At 38.0% G+C, this 27140-nt stretch overlaps 3 protein-coding genes across 4 annotated transcripts in view; 1 reads left to right on the forward strand and 2 right to left on the reverse strand.

The window, feature by feature from the left end:
* Window positions 1-1849: 1849 nt before the first annotated feature.
* LOC124161195 (ER membrane protein complex subunit 6) lies at window positions 1850-6739 on the reverse strand. Its single transcript, XM_046537443.1, has 5 exons — window positions 6553-6739; window positions 6272-6432; window positions 6021-6113; window positions 5691-5710; window positions 1850-2043 (listed from the first exon to the last, which is right to left on the reverse strand). Exons 1-5 carry the CDS (start codon window positions 6593-6595, stop codon window positions 2013-2015), a joined length of 348 nt encoding a protein of 115 aa, XP_046393399.1. The 5' UTR covers window positions 6596-6739; the 3' UTR covers window positions 1850-2012.
* A 13-nt stretch (window positions 6740-6752) lies between these two features.
* Window positions 6753-10981, forward strand: LOC124161194 (COMM domain-containing protein 5-like). The gene is made up of 4 exons (XM_046537442.1): window positions 6753-6914; window positions 7081-7288; window positions 7483-7635; window positions 9638-10981. Exons 1-4 carry the CDS (start codon window positions 6776-6778, stop codon window positions 9807-9809), a joined length of 672 nt encoding a protein of 223 aa, XP_046393398.1. The 5' UTR covers window positions 6753-6775; the 3' UTR covers window positions 9810-10981.
* LOC124161193 overlaps window positions 10369-27140 on the reverse strand; it is a 29398-nt gene continuing 12626 nt past the window's right edge. The window contains exons 3-8 of one of the 2 annotated variants that reach the window (XM_046537440.1): window positions 24414-24780; window positions 22367-22497; window positions 19281-19668; window positions 17682-17798; window positions 16580-17033; window positions 10369-10830 (exon numbers count right to left, since the gene is read on the reverse strand). In XM_046537440.1, coding sequence (XP_046393396.1) covers window positions 10731-10830; window positions 16580-17033; window positions 17682-17798; window positions 19281-19668; window positions 22367-22497; window positions 24414-24780 — 1557 coding nt within the window. In that variant the 3' untranslated portion in view covers window positions 10369-10730. Of the gene's footprint in view, window positions 10831-16579; window positions 17034-17681; window positions 17799-19280; window positions 19681-22366; window positions 22498-24413; window positions 24781-27140 lie in introns of both variants that reach the window. The other variant, XM_046537439.1, reaches the window with a different exon arrangement.

Raw genomic sequence — 27140 nt, forward strand, 5'->3', positions numbered from 1 at the left:
ATCATAGGTTATCGGGCGATTGACTTCCAGGCAGAGGGTCTACGTGAAAGCCTTCAAGATCATTGATATTCATTGAGGAAATGGAGCGGTGGCTGAGTTGCGTATGAATAGCATCAACATAGAAAAGGGTCCGCATTAGAGTTTCAAACACAGTGGTTTCATTCCCTCCCAGCAGTCGTAGGCCCTCTACATCTCAGGAATACAGTGCAGCAGTAGAAGGTGATTTCGATAGAGCCATACAGAGTAAAAACCATGAGAACAATGGCAAAAAATAGGAATGCGGGTAGAAAAATCAAGAAGTTATCAAGAAATACCATAAACCTAGAAGAGAAATTGAAAGAGGTCAATTGCTTTGAAAATGGAGAGGGTCAAAGCGATATTGCATGGAAGTTTAAACTCACCATGCCTTATTCTGAACAAAGACAAAGTTTAAACATCAATGACTTCAGCCGCACCAACTTCAACCAAGCGGTCAACACATACAGAAAGTTCATTGTGAATCTGCACAAAAAGACGAGGGTGGTCATCGCTCCGAGAAATTTAGTGAAAGCTTCGGTTGGTTCCAGAATTTTTAATGGCTAGCAGGTATTTTCAGTGCGGTGATATCAGGGGAATCTGCAAGTGTTGATAGCGCAGTCACCACAACATTTTCTAATGAACTCCAAGCTGTGATATAAAGTGGCTCCTTTCCCCCTCAACTAGTTCTTAGCATTGACGAGATGATATTTTTTTGGAAGAGAATGCAATCTCGTTCATTCATTTTCAGGGAAGGAGAACCTGGGTCAGGTTTCAAGGCATTTAAAGACTTTCATGTAGCTGCTAATGCCTCGGAGGACTTCAAATTAAAATGATTTATCATTAATAAACTCCGCTAGCTATGAAATGGCATTCAAAGTAGCATTTGCCTGTCATTTCGATGAGCGACAAAAGGGCCTGGATGACACAATAATTGTTTTTAGGCTGGTTTGAAAAATCGTCAACTGGCGGCAATGCAATACGAACCCCTGAGAGAGCAGATGTTAGCCCACCTGCACAACAGGAAGGAATTTCAAAAGCGAACGAATTTTTCTTTAACGTGAATTAAAGTCATTGAATGCGTGCCTACTATCTTTAAAGATATTTTAAAGTTTATATGAATAAGGTTTTCCAAGGCTATTAATAGGAATATATATAGTTTAGAGGAAATTCGATACCCAACATCTATGCTACCAGGAATGCATCCCTATCTTCCCAATGTAATGCAAATATATGTAATGTAATATATAACGCAAATTTGTATAGCGGTAAGACCCCAAGGAATGCATCCCTTGCGCTATATGAGGCTTGGGTGTACTTAGTCCATCGGATACAGCATTAAGCTGTGGTCCCTTTTAGAGCTGGCTAATGCAGATGCAGGGTTTCTGCCACCCTTCTCTCCCTACCAAACAGCACAAATGACTGCAGCTGCAGGTCATTCTTCCTCGAATGCAACATAAACTCAGGCTAGCAAGTCCCAAGTAAGGAGAAACCAGGTCATGCCCCTGCTTGCAGGCCTTAAACTGGCACAACTGGGAGAGCATAAAAAAGACAAATCAGGCAACTGAACCTGAAGATGCTGACGGAGCAGTCAGCCAAACTGTTGTCACCTATTCAGCAATACCTACAAAGATGCAGAGAAAAGCCAATGCTGTGGACATATGGAGCTAATGATATTGCATACTCTTCTCAAATCACCAAGTCATAATGACATCAGTTGAATTAAATCAACATTTTTTTAGAAGACCTTCTTGCTATGCTTATTTAAATACTTAACTATGACTCTCTAGTGCACAAAAATAAACAGTTGTCTACTGAAAATAAGTCGAGTATCAATAGATGACATTATTTATTGTAAAATTCAACAGAATGCAGAAACACACACGAAACAACATAAGTAGAACATAACAGAATGCGATAAGATGGTTGATTGTAGTGATTCAGCAAGCTCAACTAAATTTGACAATATTTGGTCCACTTGCTGAATGTTTAAACTTTTAGTAAACATGCACCATCCCATAAAGGAATCTGAAAAATTATTAAGGAAAATTCATCTGCAAATATGGGCTTGAAAATGTGAAAGAACAAAATATATGTAACAGCAGGTATTTGATTAGAGACACGGATGCCAAATTCAACCTTTTTGTAAAAGTAACATTTACCATGACAAAGATATGAACATGGATATTATAATTGCTGGCTAAGAATGCTGTAACTAACTCCCAGGGCCTTCTCACCCCAAAATGGTTGGCATGGGAAAATATTCTACAGGAAGACGAAAACACAATGGACTGGCATGGATGGATAGCAATGCAAGGGAATATGGGCTCCAAAGAAGCCACTCTCAGTGGTAAACACCATTCCAGCACTTAAGCCTCACTTTGAGATAATTTAGAACAACTCTGTGCATTGGCGTAGACAGGAATTTCGTTCGGGGAAGAGTCCCAAACCAGGGGGGGAAATTATTGAAAAGCAGGGTACTAAGTAATGGATTTTAAACTAATTTTAACACTTTTCATAATCGAAAAAACTTCATTTGTCAAAAAAAATATTTTGTAAATTCCTGATTTTTCAATATTTTGTTTTTTCTTGCATAGGAAAATAATTTTTTTTAATATTTGGGGAGGGGTCCAGACCCCCTCCCTTGCTACACCTCTGACTCTGTGGCATGAACAGCGGTGAAATTCACATCAACTACCATGGGGAAAATTTCCCTCCACCAGGAATTGAACCATAGACCTTGAGCTTTATGAATTTCATCACCATTCATGCAGCAGAGTTGAAATATTCTACACTCCAGATCTCTGGTGATATTTATGCCTATCAGCATCCCCTCTTTTTTACAATCATGAATAATTCATAAATATAAAATGCTATGAATAATTTAAGCAAACGAAGAGAGTAATAGGAAAATTGAGACAAATGTTCTGCCCACACATGCGACCACTCAGATGTCTCTGAGACATCTTCATGTGTATGATGTAATAATGTTAAGGGAGATGTTTCCAATATACTTGATACTTCCTGAATTACTGTAACATCATACTTAAATGGAGTTCATGACTGAACTTTCAATATGTGCAGTCATATTTTCCTTCTCCCCCTTAGTCAGATTCCATTTTTTGGATCCAGAGGATTAGTACATAATAAGTAATGAACAATTTTGTCAATGGCTTTTTCTAGTTTTATGCCTACATGGTAAATGCTTAATTTTGTTGACGAAGTCAAAGATTACTTTTAAATGGAGTTCATGAGTTGACTACTCTCAAAAAACTAAGAAATAATTTATTTAATATCAAAAGAAGTATTTCATTTGAGCATCGGAGAAGCACTACAAAACAAATATATTAAGCTGGAAAAGGCAACATATTATATTGAACGATATCGCTGATGCTAAAAACAAAAATTAACCCTTAACCGGTGACGTGCGGTCTGAGAGACCGCTGCGTTTCTAAAAATATGAATATTTTCAAAATTAATATGTATTTCAAAATATCTATAATTCTTGTTAGCTTCATATTTTTGCATAACAAGGATATCCCACTCTTAAAATTTAACGTTCCTTTTATTAATTTCTGTAAATTTGCAATTGAATTCGATTAGCGGTCTCTGAGACCGCACGTCACTAAATTAGAAAAATCAATAATGGCCAAGCCGGTGGAAATGATTCAAAAAGTTGTTAAAAACAATTCGTAGTGATTTATTTAGCATAAGAATTATTTATATTTTGCTAAGAAGCATCTTTAATTGTACAAAGTGGATTTTTAAGCACTTAATTTTTCAAAAATTCATTGCGTTAGAATGAATGATCAATCAAGAAGTTTCTGAAGGCGAATGAAAAACAGTTTTTATTGGAAATATCGCTCATTTTGTTGTTTAAATGATAACATTTTTTATAAATATCACCAATAATTAGAAGAAAATAGTGGTGAATTTCTCGCACTCTTAGCAGGTAGCAAATACATGTGTAATGTAAGTTGTAAATTGGAACCAATTGAACTGAAATTTCGTGCGCTCACGGCTGGAGCGCAATATTTATTTACGGGTATCTTTCAGCAGTCGGTCTCCTCTTAAATATTTGGGGACAGAACATCTTAGCATCGAGTTTTACCGCAACAAGAAATAATAAAAGCCTTGGAAACAGCGAGAGTGAAACGTCGAAATGCAAGTGACATTACGTCTAGATTTGTCAGAAGCGTTTTTTTGCCCCTTTTTTTCAAGTAATCAGAAAACCCTCGAGTGCGTAGTTTCTGAAGTAGGGTGAAAATCTGTCGGCAAATACAACTGATAGTGAAGGAGGGAGCACAGATGATGACAGAAGTGATGTAGTAAAAGATCTCCCCAGGCAAGAACAATTTTTTTACAGGAGAAATCGCCAGTGGTAATCAAATGAGCCAAAGAGGAAAATTCGTACACCCTTCCATAACACCATTACTCAGAAACTTGGTTTGAAGGATTACATTACATCACTGGTAGGGATATTGAACCTCTTGATTATTAGACTCAGATTTTTGATGAGCGAATTTTACAATTGAATACGTTGGTACGATCAAAAAAATAGAAGGGTCTAATGATTCTGTGTCATCCAAAGGATGCATAATGGGCTCTTCATTTTACGGATTCTCAGAGAACAAGACTAATATCCAATGTCTCCAAAATATATAAGGTTGTTTGTTTAATTTCAATTATGCACTACAGGGTAGGTGATGATATAGTCAGGGAAACCAGTGGTAATTGCATTTAACAACGTAACTAAAGATGGCGTAGATGTTTTACACAATTTGTACTGTACATACACATCCGGGAGGTTACCAATGACAGTATTTTTCAGAATATTATATATTTCCTTTGTCAACTCTTTTACGCTTCAGCAGTCTGAGAAAGATATAGAGATATGACACAATTTAATTGCATTAAATCAATGGCAGAGATCTCGTTAGACTCCATATGGGAAGGAGAATGTTAAATGTAACACTCCCGAGAAGGGTAGGATAAATTATTGTGCAAATTCTCTATCTAGCGTAGGAAGAGGCTGAAGAAGTTGAAATGTTTGAAATACGGGCAGTAGGTAGACTTTTCCCGCCGTACAAAACCACGGAAAACCTCTTTCTTATTTTACCAATGCCAAAAGCCTGTGTGTGCTTTTGTGAAAAATTGTACTTTTGATCGCCTGCAGAATGCATCAAGAAAATGAATGAGCAGGATAAATTTCATATCTACTTATTACTTAGTCTTCTAACTTTAACATTTAAGGCCTTATTTTTAAATATTTTGAAATATTGATGCATACATATTATAATTATGTATAACTTAAGTGTTTTTGGCATCAGTTTTTTGATCCTGCTTCAAATAACAATTTTTACTGACAAATTGGTTCGTATTGGGAATGTAAAACTTTTGACATAAGTGTTAGAATAGTTAAGCATTTAAAGAAAAATTAAAAAAAACAATAGAAATGGCGTTGCAACATTTTATGAACTTTTGATTTAATGCGGTCTCCCAGACCGCACGTCACTGGTAGTGTACCAAGAATTGCACGTCACTGGTTAAGCGTTAATCAATTAATCTGAATATTATCATATAATTATAGTATTACACTAGCAAAAACCATTCGTCACCGCTGATAAACAACGGCGAATATTTCACTCCAATACACAGGTTTTGTAAAAGGATACGTCCAGAACAGCACGTAGGTCTATAGGTATGAGTCAAGGAAATATATTCATCATTTAATGGAGTTTAAGAAATATTAAATATAAATTAAAAATTACAATATATCATTATTACTACAAATAATGGAATAAAACAATAGATATGACTAAAAAAGAAATGAAATTCTTAAAAATATATTTAAGTTTTTCAACTCCTAAATGCTGCATAAAAATGATGGTCTGGTGAAACTCATGCACAAATAAGAACTAATACACAACGGAAGTTGACTTATGACATTGACAGATTTTTAAACCTCACACTGTAGCACCAAAATATGAAATAAAAAAGGATACAAAGAGTCCACCGAAGAACCCATGAGTTAAAATGGTTTTACGGCTGATAAAATATTTCTTCCACTGAGATCCCGCTTTAACCAGAATCAGCCCCTAAAACGAAAAATGAAATACATAAAAATATGCTTCACACAAGGGAATATGAGCTTAGAAAGATACAAAACTGAGGATTTATTATGATGAATTAACTGGCCACACAGCAAAGTTTAATAAGGCTAGCCAATTCATAAGACTATTAATTTCATTCTTACCCACAGACCAACTACAGCAAATACGTAGAAAGCAAAGCCGTAGAAACTTGTCAGGCCGAGAAGGCCTGCTGTTCCTCCTGACAAGGCAGCCATAGATGTACGACAGTATTCCAAAACTGCCGCATTATTCCTAACAGCAGCTTCACTGTACGCCACTATTTCTAAAAAATAAGAGCATAATAATTGCTATGTTATTTGGTTCCCGATTACGCTATCCATTGATTCGTTGTCAGTCATATATTGATATTTCCATGCAAATTTAGATTTAAGTCAGACTTTACCACCAGTTTTCTCTAATTTCGTTTTCACGCGACCGGATGCCATAGTTGCTTTATTTATCGTACGTTCAACTTTGTGGGCCAAAAAACATTACAATAGTCTATCCAATTGAAATATGATCAAAATAAACACAACCTCACTTCATAAATGAATTCTCCGCTTGGCGTTCTTCTGCTGTTCAGGAAGAGCCAATTAAGATTTTCATTTGTTTAAACATGAGCAATCATGAGTGCCAGCGGAAATTTAATCGGGCCCGGCGGAGATAATTCGTTGTTCCCAAGCACACGAATACCTTTAGCAGTTAAACTTCTATCTAAAAACATAGATGGGATATCCAAGAATTGTTTTAGGCTGCTGCTACAGCGTAAATATTTAGTGATCATTGAAATTAGCTTGAATATCTTATCAATGTTGTACCTCCTTTGCGAGGGGGAGAGTTGTTTATATAACATGGCTAGTGAACTAAGTAATTGATATGGGTTAAAAATTAACGCCCTACCATAATTTCTTCTGGCATGGTATTTTTTCAGTGGTTGTCAATGCAATCGAAGGAAGAGTGACTCAGGATGGATGCTTGGACAAAATCAGGAAACAGTGTCTGCTTCAAAAAGGACAGCAAGCTCCTGATAATTTAGATGAATTATTTGCAGGATTACATGCTGTTGTTCATGCATTCCTTCGCTTAGAACCGGGAAGTTTGAAATCTGAGATATTCGAGAGTGACCTGCGAGATCTTAAGTAAGGAAAGCCACTATTGAATATTGCTGTCTGAAATATTCATCTTTCCACTTTTGCATTTCCTTTTCTGCTTAACCATTTCCAATGTCGTAGATGTTTTTATATATAGGATACCCGTTTCAATAGGCCGGGGTCCGTCGTGTTTCTTAATTAATTTATTAATTGCAATTACTTAAAAGTATTTCTATTTTTAGATTCTCAGAAGAGTGTATAGCTGACATGGTCGGTGTGCTGTACGGCCCAAAAAGGGCATCATTTGATGTTGCCCTGCTACGGGAGCCATCAACCCCGCATTTGCCTCGTGTGGAGAGAATGCAGTGGCGTGTAGACGTCATCATTTCATCAAAGTAAGGAAAATAGGTTCAACTCATTGTTTGAATGCTTTGAATATAAGGCATCATGTTATCAAATCTAGCAAGCCAGAATTATCCCGTGGCAGTGAGAAGGAGTTAATATTGTATGGTCAGGAAGGAAAATTTGCCCTTTGCCATAGATAAACCAAAGGTTTAGTATTTACGGTCTTCCTTTGTGGAACCACAAAATAGGAAAATAGAATTCACTGGTACATACGTTCCACTCTAACACTGTTTGGTTTCAACACTTATGGATTTAGGACCTTGATAATGGAATTGAAGTATTGAAAATATATTTTTGGAAATAAAGTGTCAGAGTGGAACTTACCAAATGAATTTCCTTTTCTTGTAAACAAGAAACTCCAGTAAAGAAAGGCTAAGGAATGCACTTTGGAAACATTGGTCAATTCATGGCTTATAGATCATGTTGCTAGTAAGCCTAGGATGTGGGTTGCATATGGAGGACAGGGATTGGCCAAGAAATATGTGCAGTTGCCCGTCTTCTCTGCCCCCTTTCTTTTGGTGAGATAACTTTGGCTGGCCTAACTGTGGTGTTGGACATTTAGAGGGAAAAAACCTGGACCATTCTTCTCGTGGGATGGTCTTCCCTTTCCTTTTCCATCCCTCTTCCTCCCCCTCCTATCCCTACAATGGAGGCATCATCATGCTCGTGATCACCATGGTGCCTCTTTCCTTTGTTCCTTCCCTTCCTGAGGTACGTGGTGAGAAAGTATATACCCCACCTCAGAGCGTCGGTTATAGACCCATGCATAGTGTTGGATGAAATGCCTTTATTCCAAGGCATCAGTATCTCTTTGTCATTGGCCTTCCACTTACCACATCATTGGTGAGAGGCTTTGTGTTTTTGTCCAGCATCTGTGCGTATACAACAAAGAGTCTACTTTCTGTAAGGGTATACTTTTTCTTATCTTATTCTTCCATTGTCCATTTCTGAGAGGAAAAAAAAACATTTTTCTGACACCTTAGGCTCTCTTTTGTATGATGGCAATCTGGTACCACATTGCTCAAAATCTCTGGTAGGAAAGAAATGATTGTATTCTTGAACGCTATATTTTAGAGCAAGTGGCCAATTTTTTCCATGGTTAAGTCCTTGAAATTGGGTGGGACTTTATTTGGAGATGTATTACAATTATGTTTCCCAGTTCAAATTGTTGTGCAATGAATATTCCTACGTAGGTTATTAAAAATTGTTGGCTATAGTTAATATTGTGACCACTGAATTTGTATTGTCTTCTAGTTTTCTCAGAGGCTGGTCAAATTTTTTTCATTGAAATTCAACAATATGTAATTTCCTATTCTGATGTAGGTGTTAAAATTTATGTAATTGTATATGTGAATTTGCAATGTGTTAACAATTTAAAAATATGGTATTACGACGGTTATATATTTGGATTATATTTGTTTTTTTTTGAGCTAACTAGTTAGAACACTAATTACTGTTGCAATTATTAAAAGAAATGTAAATATAGATCAAAAATTTCCTATTTTGTGCAGTGCATATTGTATAATAACTAACTTGATTCAGAAGGAGTAATTTTTTATGTATCATTGATGATCTAGTCTGGTGATTACATCATAGCCCTGTAGATAGTTACAGTAAAAACCAAAACTTCAGCAAAGAATTTATTTTTTAATTATTAATCATTGTAAATATGACTGACCTCAGAGAAAACCAGAAGACAATTGTGAATTACTTCACATCAAAATATAAAATGAGAACTTTCATCTCTTTTTACCAACTTATCCTCATTAATGGAATTGCCTCAGGTTCCAGCACTAGTGTTTTATGGTCTTAATATTGATGATAGCATTTGTGCTGGAAAAATGAGGTTTATTTTTATTTGTTACTACAATAAATTGAAATTTACAATTATTTTTACATTTGTTTGTATAATTTCCACAAAATCCTTCCCAGTTTTCCTCTGTATGTAAATTGCTTCATCATGTAATGAAACCATTCTGTATATTATTACAGCACTTTGTCTCGAGTGTTGGAGCCAAGTATACAGATGCGCATGGTCACGAGCGATGGAGGTGTTATCTATTTCACAGCGTCGATTGCACGTTTCCATCAGATGCGACATGCTGTTGCTGCCGCTCTTAGGGAAATGGGACACCTTGAGCAAAAGTCACTCCTTAAAGGGTGACTCATTAATTTGCTTCTTGCATTATTTCTATGAATTCATCTTCGTTGATGAGAGTTTCAGGGTAAACCAGTGATACATTATTATGTGACTTACATTGTAACATCAGTGCTTAACCAGAAAATAACCCTGAATGCATAGCATTGAAGACCAAGCAATTTGCATCATAATATTACTTATTGCATATAATGGCTCATAATGAGAGAGTAGATTAGTTTATTCTCTCGCTATGAAGCTATTGTTCAAGTTGATGATTTTGTGTGAGGTTTGCATTGTACTGTGCAAATATCAGTGATAATTTCATTGATGTACTGCCAAAAATGTTTGGGTTGGTCACAGAAGTAGATAAATCACATCGATAAACAATGTTCTTTATGAAGATGAGGTGTTTTGATAATCAATCCTCTCTTCAATACCTGCCAATATCGACCTTTATGTTGGAACCTTGTTGGATATTTTTTTTATTTGTTATTGTGTATGTATTGTTGTATTTTCAAATGAACTTTGATGGTTGAATATTCACTTGCATCAGGGAAATTGACTTCCTTTTTCATATTTAATCCTGATGTAAATATTTGTGTAGGATATTGTATCTTTTATGGATAAAATGAAGAAATTATTGGTTCTTATCTGTTTATCTTACAAGCTATATACCGTATTTACATTTGAAAAACTGTTAAGTACTTATTACTAACGTAACTATAAAAAATTAAAAGCTACATTAATAATGTTTAGGCTCTGTATTATATTTAACATATCCTAGAAAATCCTCCTTCAATATTATGCTAGCTTGTATTTAATATGTATAATTAAAATTTAGTTGTTGGTATTTGTCCTCTAATTTGGTAGGAAACTTTCATTTAAAGTATAAATTTCATCTTAATTAGACAAATATCTCATTTCTTTTAAATAGTTATGTACATACTACACTTTCAGTAATTCTGGATTAAATTTGTACACCAACTTCTTTGGAAGGTTATAGCTCCTTGGCACTGGTATTAGAATGTTTTGATGGTAATATGTTCTGAAAGAGAAAATTGTTGAGTAGAGAAAAATTTGCCAAGTACATGCATCAAATTGAATAAGACAACCAGCTTTCATTCATTGACATAGTTATTTTTCCCATCTCTTAGATTTGAAATTTGGAGAAATACATAAATATTGATTTGCCATTAGAGTGTGTTTTATTAATAAACGTAAATGTGAATATGTATAAAATTAATTTTAAACTCATTCTTTCTAACACATTAAAAATTTTATGTAATCATCTGAAGGAAAGAGTGAAAATGTCAGGAGAAATTAAGATTTTTGTTGGGGAATTTGAATTCAAGAATATTGTGATATACCTGCAACATATATTCTCTTGTACTATGACTAGGTATTAGAGATAACTGTCGACTCTTGAACTATTTTATAAATTAACTACTTGAAATTATGAGTGACTTTGTGTTATGAGATTGCATTGCATTGCAGCTCTCTATATTTATTACTTTCAACAAATTCTCTTTGTAACATATCTTATAGAAGTATACTAGCCTCTTGTTCTTTACTGTTCTATTTCTTTTGTTTCTAGCTTATCTTACACTCTTTTATGCATAAACTATGTCCTCACATATTCCTTGTATCAATCGAATGCAGGCAACCAGCCAGAAATTTGGTTCTAATGGGGGGACAAAGTTTACTTTCTCTCACTCAGTGATATAACCTGAAGGTTGATTTGAATGAGTGAGGGTAGAGATCACCCCAGAATAAGCCACGAGCATGTGATATCACACATTCAGGATGGAGAGAGTCCGTTTCTTTCCCTGGGGCACCTTGCAACTCAAGGTTTTTTGCTGAGGAGGCATCTGAAATTTTTACCCGGTAATTGAACCTAGGTCCTTCCAAACATTTGCCAATATCCTACCTACTTTGCCACCGTACTTTTCAGGGTAGGCTGAGTTATAAGAATTTGGCTTTCCTCACCAGTGGCGCCGACTCCAATGGGCCTGGGGGGGCCCGAGCCCCCTCAAAGTTTCGTTAGGGGGGGTGGAGCCCCCTCAATAATTCCAGATAATAATTAAGTTATATTATGCTTTGTGAAATCACAAAAATATATTGGCATTTTTTATTTCCCATGTTTGACGATAGTTACTTTTTAAAATACATTCAACAATGTGTTAAAACAAATAATTTTCAGGCAGTAAGCAGGTTAACCGAAAACAAGTGGTGTGAATTATGATAGTGTTACGGTGGTACGACACACTTTGAATTTAATCTCTTCCTGGGGCAAGACCCCCGATATGGGCCCCCCAATATTTTTTATAAGTCGGCGCCCCTGGTCCTCACTAAGCACTGAAATTGAATAAATTCATTGGAATATGCCCTACCATAACAATGTCATTATTGTAATGACAACACTTAACTGTAAAAAGCATTTAATTATTAGGTTATTTTTTTTGCACGCTGTGTACGTTTCTCACACTCAGGATGTTTGGAAAATGTGAAGAAGTTTGACCTCTCCTTAAACAAGATAAAACAACTGTTCTTTTTGGATTCTCTTTGAATCCTCAATTAAAGTGTCAAGTTGCAATCCTTGAAAATAATTGCATGGGATATTGTTGATTTCTCACGGCTGAGCTTTAAGCCACCGAGTGCGTCAGCTGGGTTGCAGATGGTGGGTCAACCTCGAGAGATATGTAGAGGTTAGTTGCGATGTAAGTGAGTTTACTTGTCAAATAAGCAGTCGTGGACAAAAAATGGCTGCATTCCGAGGTGGTATGGGTCTATCCCTGGGTAAGATAGGTCATCTAAATGATGCATTAAACCAGTGAATATGCCGTTACTTGGCGATGGGAGGCCGCCAAAAATACGCCTCACATCACCCAGGGGAAAGGGTAGCAGCTCTTCTTCATATGAGTGGAGGTGGAGACCACGGTGGTGAGTACAGTGACACTCATTTCACTTCTGATGTGGTAATATTTACTTTGATGGCTGTAGCGCTGCGATTTGTAAGGCATGGGGAAACCACCACAATGTTATCCCGAGGAGTCGCAGCCACTCCAACTTTAAATTATCTGACATGATGAAATTCTCTCCGGTGAAAAATTCTGGTGGTGAACTAGTCCCCCATTCAAATCTCTGGGCAGGGACTAACCGAGAGGGTACATCGGTCAGTTGTGATAAAGGTACGAGGATAGTACATGAAACGTGAGATCAAGTAGGACTTGCAGTAAGCTAGAAAACCCTTAGGTGGAAATGCAAAGATTGAATATTGATGTGCTAGGAATCAGCAAAGTGAAGTGGCCTGAGGAGGAAGACTTTTGGAGTGGTAGCTACAGAATAATACACACAGGATCTCTAAACGGTAATCCTGGGGTTGGGATAATGCTCAGAAAGAGCACTGGAATGTGTGTGAAAAGCTTCCTACAGTACAACAAAAGGGTAGTTATGGTAAAGTTAGAGTTGAAGTTGGTAGATACCACAGTGGCACAGGTTTACATGCCAACGAAAGACTAAAAGGATGAAGAAATATAAGACTTCTACGATGATATCAGGGAAGTAATCAAACAGTTAAGGGATGAAGGAAACCTTATTGTTTTAGTTTATTGGAACACTGTTGTCGGCGAAAGTGAGGATGGAAGAATAACTGGAAATATGGATTAGGCAATCGAAATGAAAGAGGGAAAGGCTCTTGGAATTCTGCACAGAAGACAAATTAGTGGTTTCCAGCATGCAGAGACAAAAGAAGATTTCAACTAGACTATATTTCAGTGAAGCAGATAAAGGATTGTAAAAGCTACACTGTTGTATATCTTTTGGTTTCCTTAACCTTTTTTGTGTTACAACTTGAATGACCACAGCTTGCCCCCCACTAGATTAGGTCCTGGGAACACCCTTGAGCTGCATCAAATCAATCTTAGGATTGTTGACTAATGATGATGATTGTTAATTTAGCTATGGCGTACTTACATTTGTTAGTATGGTATGATATTTGGTGGAGGTGACCAACAGCACAGCTCGTTTGTATCATGGTGGAAGGTTAGGGAAGGAAGGATTCAGAGAAACCCAGTTTCAACTTTAGCTTGCTCTTTAAGAGGCACTGTGGAGACCATGATTTAACGTTCCATTCAATTAGTGATTGGTATTTCATAAAAAATGGAACATTTGAAAAGAAAACTTTTTTTATTCAAGCCAAAAAAGTGTTTGTTTCTTGAAATTTTAAGATTCAGTTCTTGTTTTTTTTTCCTCTTAATTATTATTAGTTAATTTTGCCCCTGCCCTGCCTCAGTGGCTTGTAAAGAATGTACCTATTTTTTTATTTGTAGCACAATTAACTAGAAAATTTTTTCATATGCATTCTAGACTAATGCATTGGTCATTAATGCTTAGGGAAATTCCTTTGGATAGTAAGACACAGCCCTAGTAACACAGTCTGTTGGCCCAACTTTGTTTTTTGGTAGGCATCGTTGGGAAAGCGTTGGGGACACTTTTGGCCAACAGACTGTGTTACTAGGGAGGCTGATGGGAGTGAGCACTATAGCCACCATACCAACCCAATGGTACCAACTTGCATGTATTGCATCTTACAGATATTTATTTACTTGTACTATTAATGCAGGGAGGGTCTATTTATTAAGAATGTTCAACTAAGGTAGGGTGATGGTCGCACTGGCCAATGTTATCTCATGACAGAAGAAAGGGAGTGGAGAACTATGGCGAGTGCGCGTGTCGCTTGTCCAATGGCTGTCCCCTGTTTGTTACTCGCCATTGTATACCACATTAGTACTTAAAGGTGTTCTGTGGGAAATACCGGTATCCCTCCCTTGACACAGTTTTTGCTATAACATGACTGAGTCTCAAAATTGCTCTACTTACTCAAGCAATCTCTCTGCAACATCAAGTAAGGAATTTCCCAAAACTCTCATGTAACCTTTTTTTAATAATGGGAAAAGCAAAGAAGAATGTAATGTATTCATGAAATAATTGCCTATACAAAAGATAATGATCACATCACTGCACCCTATCAACTGTATTAATGTCCACGGATATGAAGTAGCCACCAGAGAAGTCAGCCTGTGGTGCATAATGAGTAAATTAGCCTGAAATACACCTCAAACTTAACACAGAATTTGCTTAATACAACTCTTTTCAGAAATATCCATAGTGTTAAGTGAGGGATAGGTGCAAGTGCAGGAGAACCTTCCTTCCTATCTCCCTCCCTCCCAAGAATCAACCTCAAAGAAAATTGCTTGGAGAAAGTGGCACCATCCTCCTACCTTGGCAGTGACGTTATCTGGGTTGGAATAAACACAACAGATGTCAAGGAAGGTGTTGCCCAAGCTATGACAGCATTCATGATGAAAAGGCTTTTGATATGCTCCGCAAGCATAAGACAAGGAAATAAAATGTGAAGACACTCGTGTGAGCAGTGTCACTCTATAGAACAGAAATATGGACCATTAGGAAAGCTGTTGAAAAAATAGAAGTTTTTGATACCTGGTGCGGAAGATCAATTGGATGGATAGGGTGAGGAACAAAGATGTATACCAAGAATTAGAACTAATGAGCATTAAAATCCAAAGAAGGACCCAATGGATGTATCAAGTCATTTGGTACAGTGAGCAAAGGAGATTTATAATAGAGGAAATTTGAAGGAAGAGTCCTCTGTGGAAAGCCTAGATAAGTACGTACCTAAGGTAAATTTAGAACATGATGGAGAAGGACATGTGGTGGGTAAGGAAAGAGCTCAGGATAGGGGAAACAGTGCTGCAGTTCAAGATCAGATTGGTATCAGAAAAATATCCCATTGCCTTGAATTAATGGTGCAGTATGTACTTGGAAGTTGGAATTAAATCTTGAAAAATGTCTAGTGATGAATTTTTGGGAAAAGGATATCTCTTAAAGAAGAAGTTATGTATACTCCTAACACCTCCAACTATCGGATGCCAAGTTTGTAAAATATGTAGGGGTCACCATTACCCGGGATCTCTCGTGGCGTAAAAACATACGTGAAATATGTGGGGTAGCGAATCATAAACTGAGATTTGTAAAAAGAATTCTCAGTAAATGCCATAGAAAGGTGGAAGAGATAAGCTACCTGGCTTTAGTGAGGCCTCACTTTGAGTATGCTGCAAGCGTGTGGGACCCTTATGAAGTAGGACTGATAGCTGAAATCATTTAAGTATACCACAAAGCAGCCAGTTTAATGACGAGTTGCTACGATAGATAGCACAGTACATATTTCAAATATGTTAGGTGAATTAGGGTGAGAATCTTAACAGAAATGTTGAGCAAGGTATAGGCTAAATTTATTTGGTAAGAGATTTTCTCTGATGACGTGATAAATATCCTTAATTTACCGTATTACAATGGTAACCTTGATCATGAGAAGAAAATAAAGGAAAAAAAACTGCAAAGCCGAGAGAATTGAAATGTCATTCTTTTCTCATTCTATCAGGGATAATAACGGTTTCTCAATTTATAAAGTTAATGGTGTCACTCCCTTGGATGACTCATTGCATATTTATCTTTTTCCATTGTCCTCAGGTTTGCCTCTGCATGAATGTAACGTATGTTTTTTTTAAATATGTATAGTATTTTTATGCCTGTGTGGTGTGCGTGTAAGGATTGTCTTGCATAGTGGTGATTGGTGACCCTATGACAAGCACCCTGTAGATGTGGCTCACAGGTTGCTATGTAGATGTAAATGTACCAATCTTAGGATTGCAATACCATTAATGAATGGGGACTGATCACATGTTGGGAAGAAGAAAAAATATAGTAGCCCATACCTCAATGCTCTGGAAAGCTTCTCATATGTCATATTTGGATTCTTATTGCTTAGTCCCCATAAAATGGCCAATTTTGTGCTGTCAATTATCTGGAACAGACCATCGTGCCGGCATATCCACCTCATGCACGGAGAGTTTGGTGATGAAGAGGCAAGATTTAGTTTTGATGTTGTTGATGCCGTGTGCTCTGACCCTCTCGATTTGTTGTGGGCAGGGTGTTTTTCCAATTTAAATGTCTGCATAGTTTCCTCGGTTAGGTTTTCAGTGTCTGCTTTCAACTTTGATTCCCCTTGCTTGATCTGTTGATGATGAGAATGCAAGCAACAATCTCTATGGTCATCATTTAGTCGTTGATTGCTATAGATGTTGTCTCTCTCATTTGATTTCCTCTCTCCATCCAGAAGTTTAAGGAGGAACTTCCAAAGCACAGTTCTCCTTTCTCTTTTTGGTGGACCTGTAATCAATCCATTATAAAATTAATAAATCTAGTAGGTACTAATCCAAACAATATTCTGTTGCTCCATTTTGGAGATACCTATTCGTCCCTTTGTTTTATTTTAGTGCCCTCAAAAAGTCCTAAGATCAAATGAAAAAATAATTACAAAACTTGATTTTTACCGATGTGTTAAGCAGATCAAGATACATTTTAGAGGATAACTCAGTGGTAGACATTCTTAAAGACACATTATGGTGGGAAAAATTTTCCCCAGTTTCATGTGGTATTTAAAATTTTTAATGTGTGTATCTGATGGAGGGAAATGCAAAATATTACCGCGTATATTAGGGAGTAAACATCAAAGGAGTTGGGATTTTTTAACTTTTTATAATTAATGCCATAAATTCCATGTAATAGTGGTGAGTGTAAGCCACTAATTCCAGTAAATACTTGTAAAAATTCTCCTTCTTTCAAAGCATGTTTACTACGTGAGATGAAGTAATAAAGACCATCAATGGATTTTTTTTGAGTTTCTGGTTGCTTGAGTTGTTTGGATGAACATTTGAAAGCCAAAGAAAGCATGTTCTCTTTTGATTCTCAGCTTATGTTCTGTGATATTACTGTGATGAATAATCTGCTCAGTGCAAAGTTTAGTGCATGCGTTACCATGTTTATCCACGTTGTTGTTGTCGATGCTGTATTTAGGTGGTCGTCCTCTCTTTCTCTTTATTCTCTGCTCTTTATCTGTCAATACCAAGTTTTGACTGTTTCCTGCCGGTGTCCCTGAAAAATTGAAATTCTTATTAATCTATTAGCTAAAAGTATGCTCACAAATTTTGAAGGAAGTGTAGCAAAATAATTATTTAAATTTGGCTCCTAAAAAATTGAAGAGTAATTGTTATCACCCCTGTATCTCAATTAAAAGCAAAATTAAATATTTTTTTCAAAGAGGCTACTGAGGAAGAAAAACACTTCTTTTGTAATGATCCACACTTTTACTCAATCACACACCGACCCAGCATGTAGGTATAGTAGGTACGCAGACCAGGGGGAGAGGTGGGGAAAGGTCTTTGGAGGCTTCAGCCCCCCAAATGTTTTCCCTCTGTGGCGATACATTTGCTGAAGAGACCACTAGTGCACAGGCAACTATACTCTGACACTCCATTTATTTATATAGTTACCTTTCGTAGCGTTTGCCAGCAAGCAATGATGAATTTAACATTCAGAATTATGAAATGACTAAAGCTTTCACAGTCCATGTTCCTCAATATTAATGGCTTTTGGGATAGCCCGCGTCAAGATTTTAAACTGGCTGATGCTTCATCTCTTGTGCCTGAGACCTCATCAGGGCCAAGGCTAGTTAATCATGTTGTTAATTAATGGCTAAGTCATTAGCCCTGATGAGCAGAACAATAGCTCTGGCATAGGAGAGGAAATATTGGCCATTTTAAAATCTTTATTTGGATTACCCCAAAAGATGTCAATATAGTGGAATAATGCAAAGTAAATTATAAAGCTGATTTAGAGAAATGTATGCTTCTCTGAAGCTCACAAATTAACAGAAAACTTTCCGTATAGGCAACCCACATAGCACCCATGATGGAGTTTCTCATTGATGGAAATTTCTGAGTGCGTGCCTGTGGCCCAATTAATAACTACTGTTTAATAATTTAATTAGAAAAATTAAATAGCGTATTTGATGAACTTTTAAAATTCAGTGGCTCTCTGACTTCCCTTGTGTCTACATCATACATCTGCTGGCAGTGGTGCCAAAGCGGGTAGCCTACCATTTCCTGAGCCTCTGTGAAGGTATTATCCTTAATCCCCTCAAAATGAATAGACATATTGTCTTGGGACTGAGCCAAAAATACCAGCGAACACATGTTTTCTGTGACAAACAAGGAGACTATGTCCATTTGGCAACATTAAATTCTCTCCCTCTCTCTCGATACTCCCCCTACCCCATCAGCAAAACCCTCCGACAGTGTCTGGACTCTCAAGAAAAGTACCCTCCCCCCTTGCTTTAGTCTCACCAGCTCCTTCGTAATAATAAAGTGAATTGGGCATAGGTTACCATACTCCCTCAAGACTCCTGCAATGGAGGAGATATTGTTGTCACACTTCTTTGACTTACATAAGTATTTCACAGGCACAAAAATTACATTTAGGGGGTTGTCTTGATCTTTATCATACATATATGCATATTGTCTGTCACCTGTAATTTGTGAAAGAGAGAGAAAAAGCAAAATCATGCATTTGACTCACCATGTGCTGAGTTTTTAGGCTCGTTTGTTGGGAAAGAACATCCAGAATTCTTTGTCTCCTCAATATATACATCATTATTCTTCTGAGTACTGTCTGTATTGTGGTGGTGCTGAAAACTAGATTTTATACCTTTGAGCAGGAGTTGATGGTGTGGATGCAAATTATTTAGAGATGGTATTGTCGGAGGAATCTTCTTATATCCACTAGAACAGCTTTCATTTGCCTTCTGAGAATGTAATTTGGCTGCTTTATTTTCTTCCTTTGGCATGAACTCTATCTCCTTGAAGGTGTTCTGTATGATATCTTTGCGGCCAAGTAGGAGGTGCTCCTCTTTCACTATTTTTGACACTGGCAAGATCTCCACTGGGTTCTCTCTTTCTTCATAGACCTTGGGGAATAACTGTAGCATGTGATTATATTCAATGGTCTCGTTGCTGTATTTTTAAAATTGCCAATTATGGTGTAGATTGAAAAATAAAGGGACTTGGAATTTTTACACTTTTTGCCTACTTCTCGAGAAATTCATGATGAAAACTCAACAGCAGCGGTAGCAAGATCACAAGTAGGTTTGCTGTGATGCGAATATTTTTTTGAAAGTTTAAGGTTTCTGAGGGGGTTCTATCCTCCTCATCAACCCGCGTAGCTACTGATTTTAATGAGGATGAACTCTCCAGTCTCTGTAGGACAGAGCAGGTACAAGTCCCTGGTAATCCCCTTATGAGCCTTTGGGTTGGGTTCTGGGAAGGCACTGGCCATTAGATGATGGATGAGTGAAAAAGTCAAAAGTTTTGTGCGGTTACTTTATAAAACAAATGTTTATTGATATTTTTGCTTGTAATTTCCGTTAGAGTTAACACTAAACACCGAGGAAATTCATTAAGTGGTCCACTTTTTGCATGGTATGTAATTGAAAGAAATGTTCATGGCTTATGGCAATGGAATCCAACTCATACAGAGCTAGGGTGGGATGCAATATTGGTAAGAAGGATTGGTTGGTGGGTTGCCAATTGTTTCTCTCAGAAGAGAGGAAGTGTTTGGGCCATGAAGATAAGAAGGGGCTGGCAGAGCAGGTACAAAAAGAGGGTTAACCCTTTCACTGCAAGCCCATTTTGGGTGGGATGTGCGAAGACTGCCAAGGCTTTTTTTTCTGGAATTTGCAACATTTCAGATTTTAAAATTTTTCAACTACTTAATTTTATTTATAACATCTAGATTTTTTCCAAATACTTAAGATATATTTACATCTTATGGCCATAGATAGATTATGAGGGTTTACTTAAATTACAGCCGTTGAAAAGGCCACAATCATGAAAAAAGCCAAATACGTCGGCCCCTGGCAGTTTTCGCTCAACCAGCAAGGTGAATATATTGGCCTGGTAGCAGTAAAAGGGCTAAACGTACAGGTATTATTTCCTTGTACTTGCATGTACATATATGGGTCTATGATCATTTGGGGAAAAAAGTATCCATGAAGCAGAATCTATTTTAAGTATGTAATCTAAAGAAGACACAATTGAGGTATTTGTCCAATTTTTCTTAGAATTCACTGCAATACCCTAGTTCTATCACAGAAGTGGATAAGGCGTGGGGATATGCTTGCAATCGTTTCATGGTTTATGGCTTCTTCTTTCTAGTTTCTTTTTTCCATTTATATTTAGGGCTTCAACAACACTCACTATCTTAACTTGGCAACTTTAGGCATGTGGGAATTAACCCACTCGTTCCCTCAGCACAGCTTTTTCAACTACATACTTATGTGGCGAAAAGTAAAGATTACTTTCAAAATTCAATGAGTAAATTGTATGTAATTATCAAATTGTTTTAAATGTAACTATAACGATTTAGAAGTAAGTAAAATTTAATAATTTCTGGTCAGGGGTGCAGCTAGGACTTAAGGCTAGGGGGGGCTTTAGGCACAACTAACACTGGGGTGTCTGGGGGTGTGGAATACCTGCCAGGATAAGGGGAGGTGCGGGGTAGTGATGAGCGATATATCGCTAACTGTGATTGAATCACCGTTACTGAAAAGTAGCAGTCACTGTCGGTGATTCAATATTCAAAATCACTGTGATCGGTGATCCAATCACTGGATTCGGCGAAAATAGCTCTGGCTGCTAACAAGTGATATGCGATACATCGCTACCTGTGATTGAAGAGAAGTAGCCGATCACGGCCGGTGACTAAATCACCAAATACTCGAAATCACTGCGACTGTGAATACGGTGAAGTTAGCTTCGGCAGCTACCATGATGCTACCAATAGTTATATAAGGATGTCTTATTCATCTTTTGGGATAAATAAGTCATTCTGTACGAAATATACAGCTAAAGGTTTGAATTATGATGGTTTGATTATAAAATATGTGTAAAAAATGCTGATGGGATTTTAATGATTGCCCCGAATCAATTCTTTCACACATCAAATTTGCTTAATTATCGTAATATAAACTCGGAATCAGAACTATTCCTTCAAAAAAATATTTTGCCATTTTTACAATTTTCTATAAGTTTATTCGTTCCTTTTGAGGATAGCTCATTCCTTGGAATTGGACAAAGTAGCAGGAATAGCAGCGCCACAAATCACCGATGACTTTTAAGAGTGATTCACCTTGGTGATCGCAATCACAGTTAATAATCACCGTTACTGATGAGTAGCAGTCACAGGTAACGAAGTGATCGGAAAATCACAGTTCCGCTCATCACTAGTGCGGGGGCACTCCTTCAGAAAATTTTCGAGATAAATGGTTCAAAATGGTGAGTTTTACGGCTTTCAGAGGGATATTTTATTAATATTTACACTATTCTGTAAGTAATATTAATCCAATTAAGTAAAATGGATTAAACTTAAAAAAATTTCTGACCTCTGGGGGCAGGGGGGTTTATCCCCCAAAACCCCCCCCTTGCTGCGCCACTGTTTCTGGTAACTCAGATACTTCCCTGTGATTATAATCATTATGGATATGCATTTTTCCACTTACAATTAGTAAGGTTAGATATAATCAGTTTAATTTGTATTGCTGGTGTGGTCAGTTTGCAGGCAGTATTGATTGAGGGGTATTTTCCACTTCACCAGTGCCAAATGCTCACCTGGGGTGGCCATCTTCTTCTCGTCTGAGACGCCCTTTGCAGGAAGAGCTCCAGCCGTGCCACCCTGGTCACCGTGCGGCGAACGCCCTCGGGAAAGTCTGCTTCATGTCTCCGGATGCTGGGCATCAAATCTGCAAAAAGAATGTGAAGAGAGTGAAATGGAGTGTGAAATTTCTATTCTGGATGAACGCGTACTTCTAAAAAGGGTGTCAGAGACTGTAAGGGGACTCCGAGGAATGCATCATCTTCAGCAATAGATCTGTAGTAGTACCCTTATATATACCCCTATAGTATGTACCCTTTCTCCCTGAAATTATTTGTATGTAATTTGTAGTTAGATGTGGCTTTGGGATGTTGATGAACGACTGAGGACTGAAAGTGGTGATTTAAAATATTGTAGCAGCGACTCATTGAAAATTCTTGCATTTTAGTTGTTTTTTAAGAAGAAGAAAAAGTCAAAGAAATGTTTCTAAAATGTATACGGCCTAAAATGGATAGGTTTCCTAATTTTGAAACCCTAAGAATGTTAAACACGAGACTAATAAGACTTGCTTCCTGTCTTATGTAATCTGCTTGTTACCTACAAGAGACGATTTCTTGCTACAATGAAATGTTTATATACTTCGTTATTTCAGGAGCAGTGCAGGAGAGCATGTCAGCCCCTGAAAAAGATGTGGAGGTGGCTATCAGAAACTTGCTAAGGCATGCCAAGGAGCGGTTGCAGGGGAAGAAGAAAATTAAGTAATACATATGTAGTTTCTTGTGTTTTATTATTTTACCAAAGAAGCCAAATAAATATTGTGCATCGAATTGATGCCTTATTTATTTAAATTCTTGTCTGGACCTATTATTTATTAGTATCGAACAAAATTCAGTCCTAACCTAAACGTGTCCTGAAGGTGTCCGGAGCGGACACTTTCAGGATGTCCATAGGCAAACTTTTTTTACTGACATGCGGACTTGCAGCGGACATCCTTTGGCATGAATTTGGACGGCCTTCGGACGTCCTTGGCCACTTGGCGGACGGTCACCGGACGTCCTATAAGTATCTGTGTGCTGTGTGGGATCTAAAAGCCACTTGTCTCTAAGCAGACAAGTATTGCTGAGAGTGGCATTGCAAACCACTAAAGCGAAGGGGAAAGCAGTGCACCCTCCAAACAATGACCTTAATCTGCCCCTGAAGGCAGGCCCAGAACTAGGGCGGGGCAAAAGGGGCACATGCCTTGAGTGGCAGATTTCAGGGGGCGGCAAAAAATTAAAAGTTTATTTAAAAAATTTGTTTAATTTTTCTAAATAAATTATTTAACAGACATTGGTAATTCATAAATTATTAAACAATAATATGAATTAAAATTTTTAATAGCAAACATTGGGTAATTTCAACTACCGCATCTAAAAAAAATGGCTTACGGATGTACTATTTTGTAGGGGTAGGGGGAGGGGGACAGTGGGAGCTAGTAGGGGTGGCAAACTGATCATGGCCCACCTGACAAAACTCCTACTTCCGGCCCTGTATCCTAAAAATTTGTCTACTGAGGGAAGATTTCTGAAAATTATACTGCTATTAATAATCTGAGACCAGTCTCCAAAGAACAAAATTGTTTCAAATTCTGAGACTTTGTCTCCAATGAGAGCTGGGAACTGTGCGTGTCCACTGAAAACAATTGAAGTCTACGAGACTCATCGCACGTTTTCTCCAAGAGTGGTCTCACTCCATTTCCACTTGAAGGCTCTACTCTCGCCTCTCAATCTCGTGGCTTGCAGTCTCCAGTGTACACGTTCCTTAAACCACGTTTCCACAGTTATGTTGCCCTCTCGCAGTTGTGTGCTATTCAACTCTATGTTTTTGGTTATTCTTAGGTAATTAATAAGGTAATTTCTACTACTACCCCATCTAAAAAGAATAGCTTGCGGATGCATTTTATTATAGAGGTAGGGGGAGGAAGACGAAGGGAGCGAGAAAGGATCAGGGGAAGGGGAGAGGCAAACTGATGGCATTATGACGCAAACCCCCCTGACAAAACTCCTAGTTCCGGCCCTGGCTCACCGTGGTGGTAGACAGCGGCGACGACGGCCCCGAGGTCCCTTGGGTCCCCGGCGAGCCTCTCGGCCAGCGGCGGGCACTTGTTGAGAAACTCGAAGGCGAGGGCGCGGAAGTGCTGCCGCCTGCGGCAGTCGGCGCAGTCGCACGCGCCCAGGATGGCTCTCAGGAGGTCGCTGACGGGCGTCTGACACCAGCGGGACGGGCCGCTCCCAACGGGCCTCCCCCCGCCAGAAGCGGCCTCCTCGAGCCGCTCCGAGCCCAGAAGGGCCCACAAGAGGACGCGCAGGTGCTCCTGCAACAGCGGCAGCTCTGCGTCTTCTTCCTCTTCGGTCTCTCGCCAGTCGGCCTCGCTGCCCACACCCTCAGGAGGCTGTTGATCAATTGATCATTGGCATGAGAAAGGTGTGTTCAGAAAATAACGTGCAGCAGCGCAGCGAGGGGGGGGGGGTTTGGGGGATAAACCCCCCCCAGAGCTCAGAAATTTTTTAAAGTTTAATCCATTTTACTTAATCGGATTAATATTACTTACAGAATAGTGTAAATATTAATAAAATATCCCCCCGAAAGCCGTAAAACTCACCATTTTTCACCATTTATCTTTTTTTTTTCTGGCGGAGGACCCCCGCACCTCCCGCTTACCCTGGCGGGTATTCCACACCCACAGACACCCCAGTATTGGTTGTGCCTAAACCCCCCCCCCCAGCCTTAATTCCTAGCTGCGCCCCTGATAACGTGAATAAATTTCTGGCGAGTTTGGAGAGTCCGGTTGTCGTTTTTTAAATTTTGTTGGGATAGGTACATGCCCCTGAAGCAGGATAAAAATTTCGGCCGTAATCATCGTTTACTTTAAAAAATTCGAATATCCAAGCGTGATGGAGTGAAATTTTTCCATATTGCTTGCAATATTCCGATTTAACAGTGGAAAATTTAAAAAACGCTTGTTTCAATATTGTTTACTTTGTCTGATGCAGCCGCTAAGATTAGACGTGTTTTTATGAGCTCGGCGATTTTTGGCTTTTCGGAGTTTTGAGGATTGGAAGAAGCGATGGCGCAAATTATAAATCAATTGGGGACTATATTGAAGCGACAACATTAATGTAGACGAATAAGGTAATATTTTTTTCGATAAACTAAAGTTACCGTTATTTTTAAAACACCTCTTGGTAGTTCGGGAAGCACATGGAGCTAGTGAATTCTGCAATAATTTTTTAAGGATATATGCTATTAATAGTGGATCCAGTCGAGACATTAGGTACATATGAAAGAAGTTTAGAAATAGTACCTTTTTGAGTCTTCTTGCATCTATAAATTCTAGTCAAAAAGACCAAAAATAATACACATTTTTGGGAATACATTACAGATACCGTAACGCCCCACGGCTGTAGCAAGCAGGGGAGTCTAATGGTTAAAGTCCCCCCTCAAGTGCTTGGGACGGCAGATACTCCCTCCAGCAGAACTCCTTCCCCACCCCCCAAATGCAACTCTTCCTAACGTAAGTAAGCCTATCTGAAAAACTGTCCCTTTCAGCGTCTCGTCATCCTTTTCGTATTCATAAACACTTTATTGGGTATATCTACTCTTCCTGATATTCGCACCTTCAATACTCCTATAACTAAATTTGTTTTTTTTTGCAATTTATTTTTTTTAAATTCGCAATAGGGAAGTGCACTAATTTTTTTTTATTGCTGAATTTGAAAGTTTAGCCTAAAAAAGAAACATTAGTATAGTCACTTTTATTTTCTGCATCTGGGGTATGCACTTTAAAACGTTTTGAAAGTCGGAAAATTTCATGTTGCGCTGAAACACAGTGCCTCCATCTTGATTGAGATGTGACGTCACAAGGCAGTAGTCACCAGTGGAGTATCGCTGTATTCCGTCGCCTTCTTTAGCGCGGCGAGAGTTTCCGGGAATCGGTGGAGTTTGCTTCCTAAAAATGTCGTCTAGTACCGAAAACATGAATTCAAAATAGAATTATAAATGATTTTTTGTTCCAAATTTCATCTCGACGTAGAAACAAAAGCCTGGAGAAGATATTCATTCCCGTGCCTTAAGCACAAGCTATACGGAATAAATGGTTCAAGGCTGCTCCTGACTCTTACCTATCGATGATATTCTGTTTTGAAGATCATTTGAAGGTATTGTAAGATCAAATTGATATTTATATTATAATAATTTACTTAATAGGTACCTCAGTCACATTAGAAAGTGTGTTGAGTCAAAATATAGCATCTTCCGCGTAGACCTACGTAATTTATAAACTGAAAGTAGTTTGGTTAAAGAATTATGGCGCGACTGTTTTTTTACACGACCGGGCAAAATGCGTACTTTGCCCATGATATGTGCATATATGATAACAAACGATTTTTGTTAAAGTTAATCTTTATTTGTTGAAATTAGTACATTTATAGGTGATACAGATATAAAGGTACACAGCAGGTCGCGCGGCGTAATTTGTACTCCACTGGTGACGGGTTCATCTTGCTGATCTAAAAAATTAGCTACAATACCTCGAACTTTGAAAACTCGCAATATAGGCAGTCAAAGTACATTTTAAGAATACACGAGACCATTATAGCCCAGAATGTACGTACAATGTCAAAGATTGACGTGTTTTATACGCCAGCGCGCCCGGTCCAGGGTTATCAACTTTTATTTCATCCTATTTGTTAGTTGAAATTATATTTCAGAATGGTTCTTTTAGCACTGCTACTGAGGTAAACTGGTAGGTAC

This window comes from Ischnura elegans, chromosome 6, assembly GCF_921293095.1.
Source record: "Ischnura elegans chromosome 6, ioIscEleg1.1, whole genome shotgun sequence".
Lineage (NCBI taxonomy): Eukaryota > Metazoa > Arthropoda > Insecta > Odonata > Coenagrionidae > Ischnura > Ischnura elegans.

Excerpts from the sequence above, each read along its gene's own strand:
- LOC124161195 (XM_046537443.1), bottom strand. The coding sequence starts at position 6,595 with ATGGCATCCGGTCGCGTGAAAACGAAATTAGAGAAAACTGGTG. Across the intron at positions 6,433-6,552 it reads GAAATTAGAGAAAACTGGTG|AAATAGTGGCGTACAGTGAA; the intron begins GTAAAGTCTGAC and ends CTTATTTTTTAG. Across the intron at positions 5,711-6,020 it reads GGTTCTTCGGTGGACTCTTT|ACCTACGTGCTGTTCTGGAC; the intron begins GTATCCTTTTTT and ends TCATACCTATAG.
- LOC124161194 (XM_046537442.1), top strand. The coding sequence starts at position 6,776 with ATGAGTGCCAGCGGAAATTTAATCGGGCCCGGCGGAGATAATTCGTTG. Across the intron at positions 6,915-7,080 it reads TTTTAGGCTGCTGCTACAGC|TGGTTGTCAATGCAATCGAA; the intron begins GTAAATATTTAG and ends GTATTTTTTCAG. Across the intron at positions 7,636-9,637 it reads GACGTCATCATTTCATCAAA|CACTTTGTCTCGAGTGTTGG; the intron begins GTAAGGAAAATA and ends ATATTATTACAG.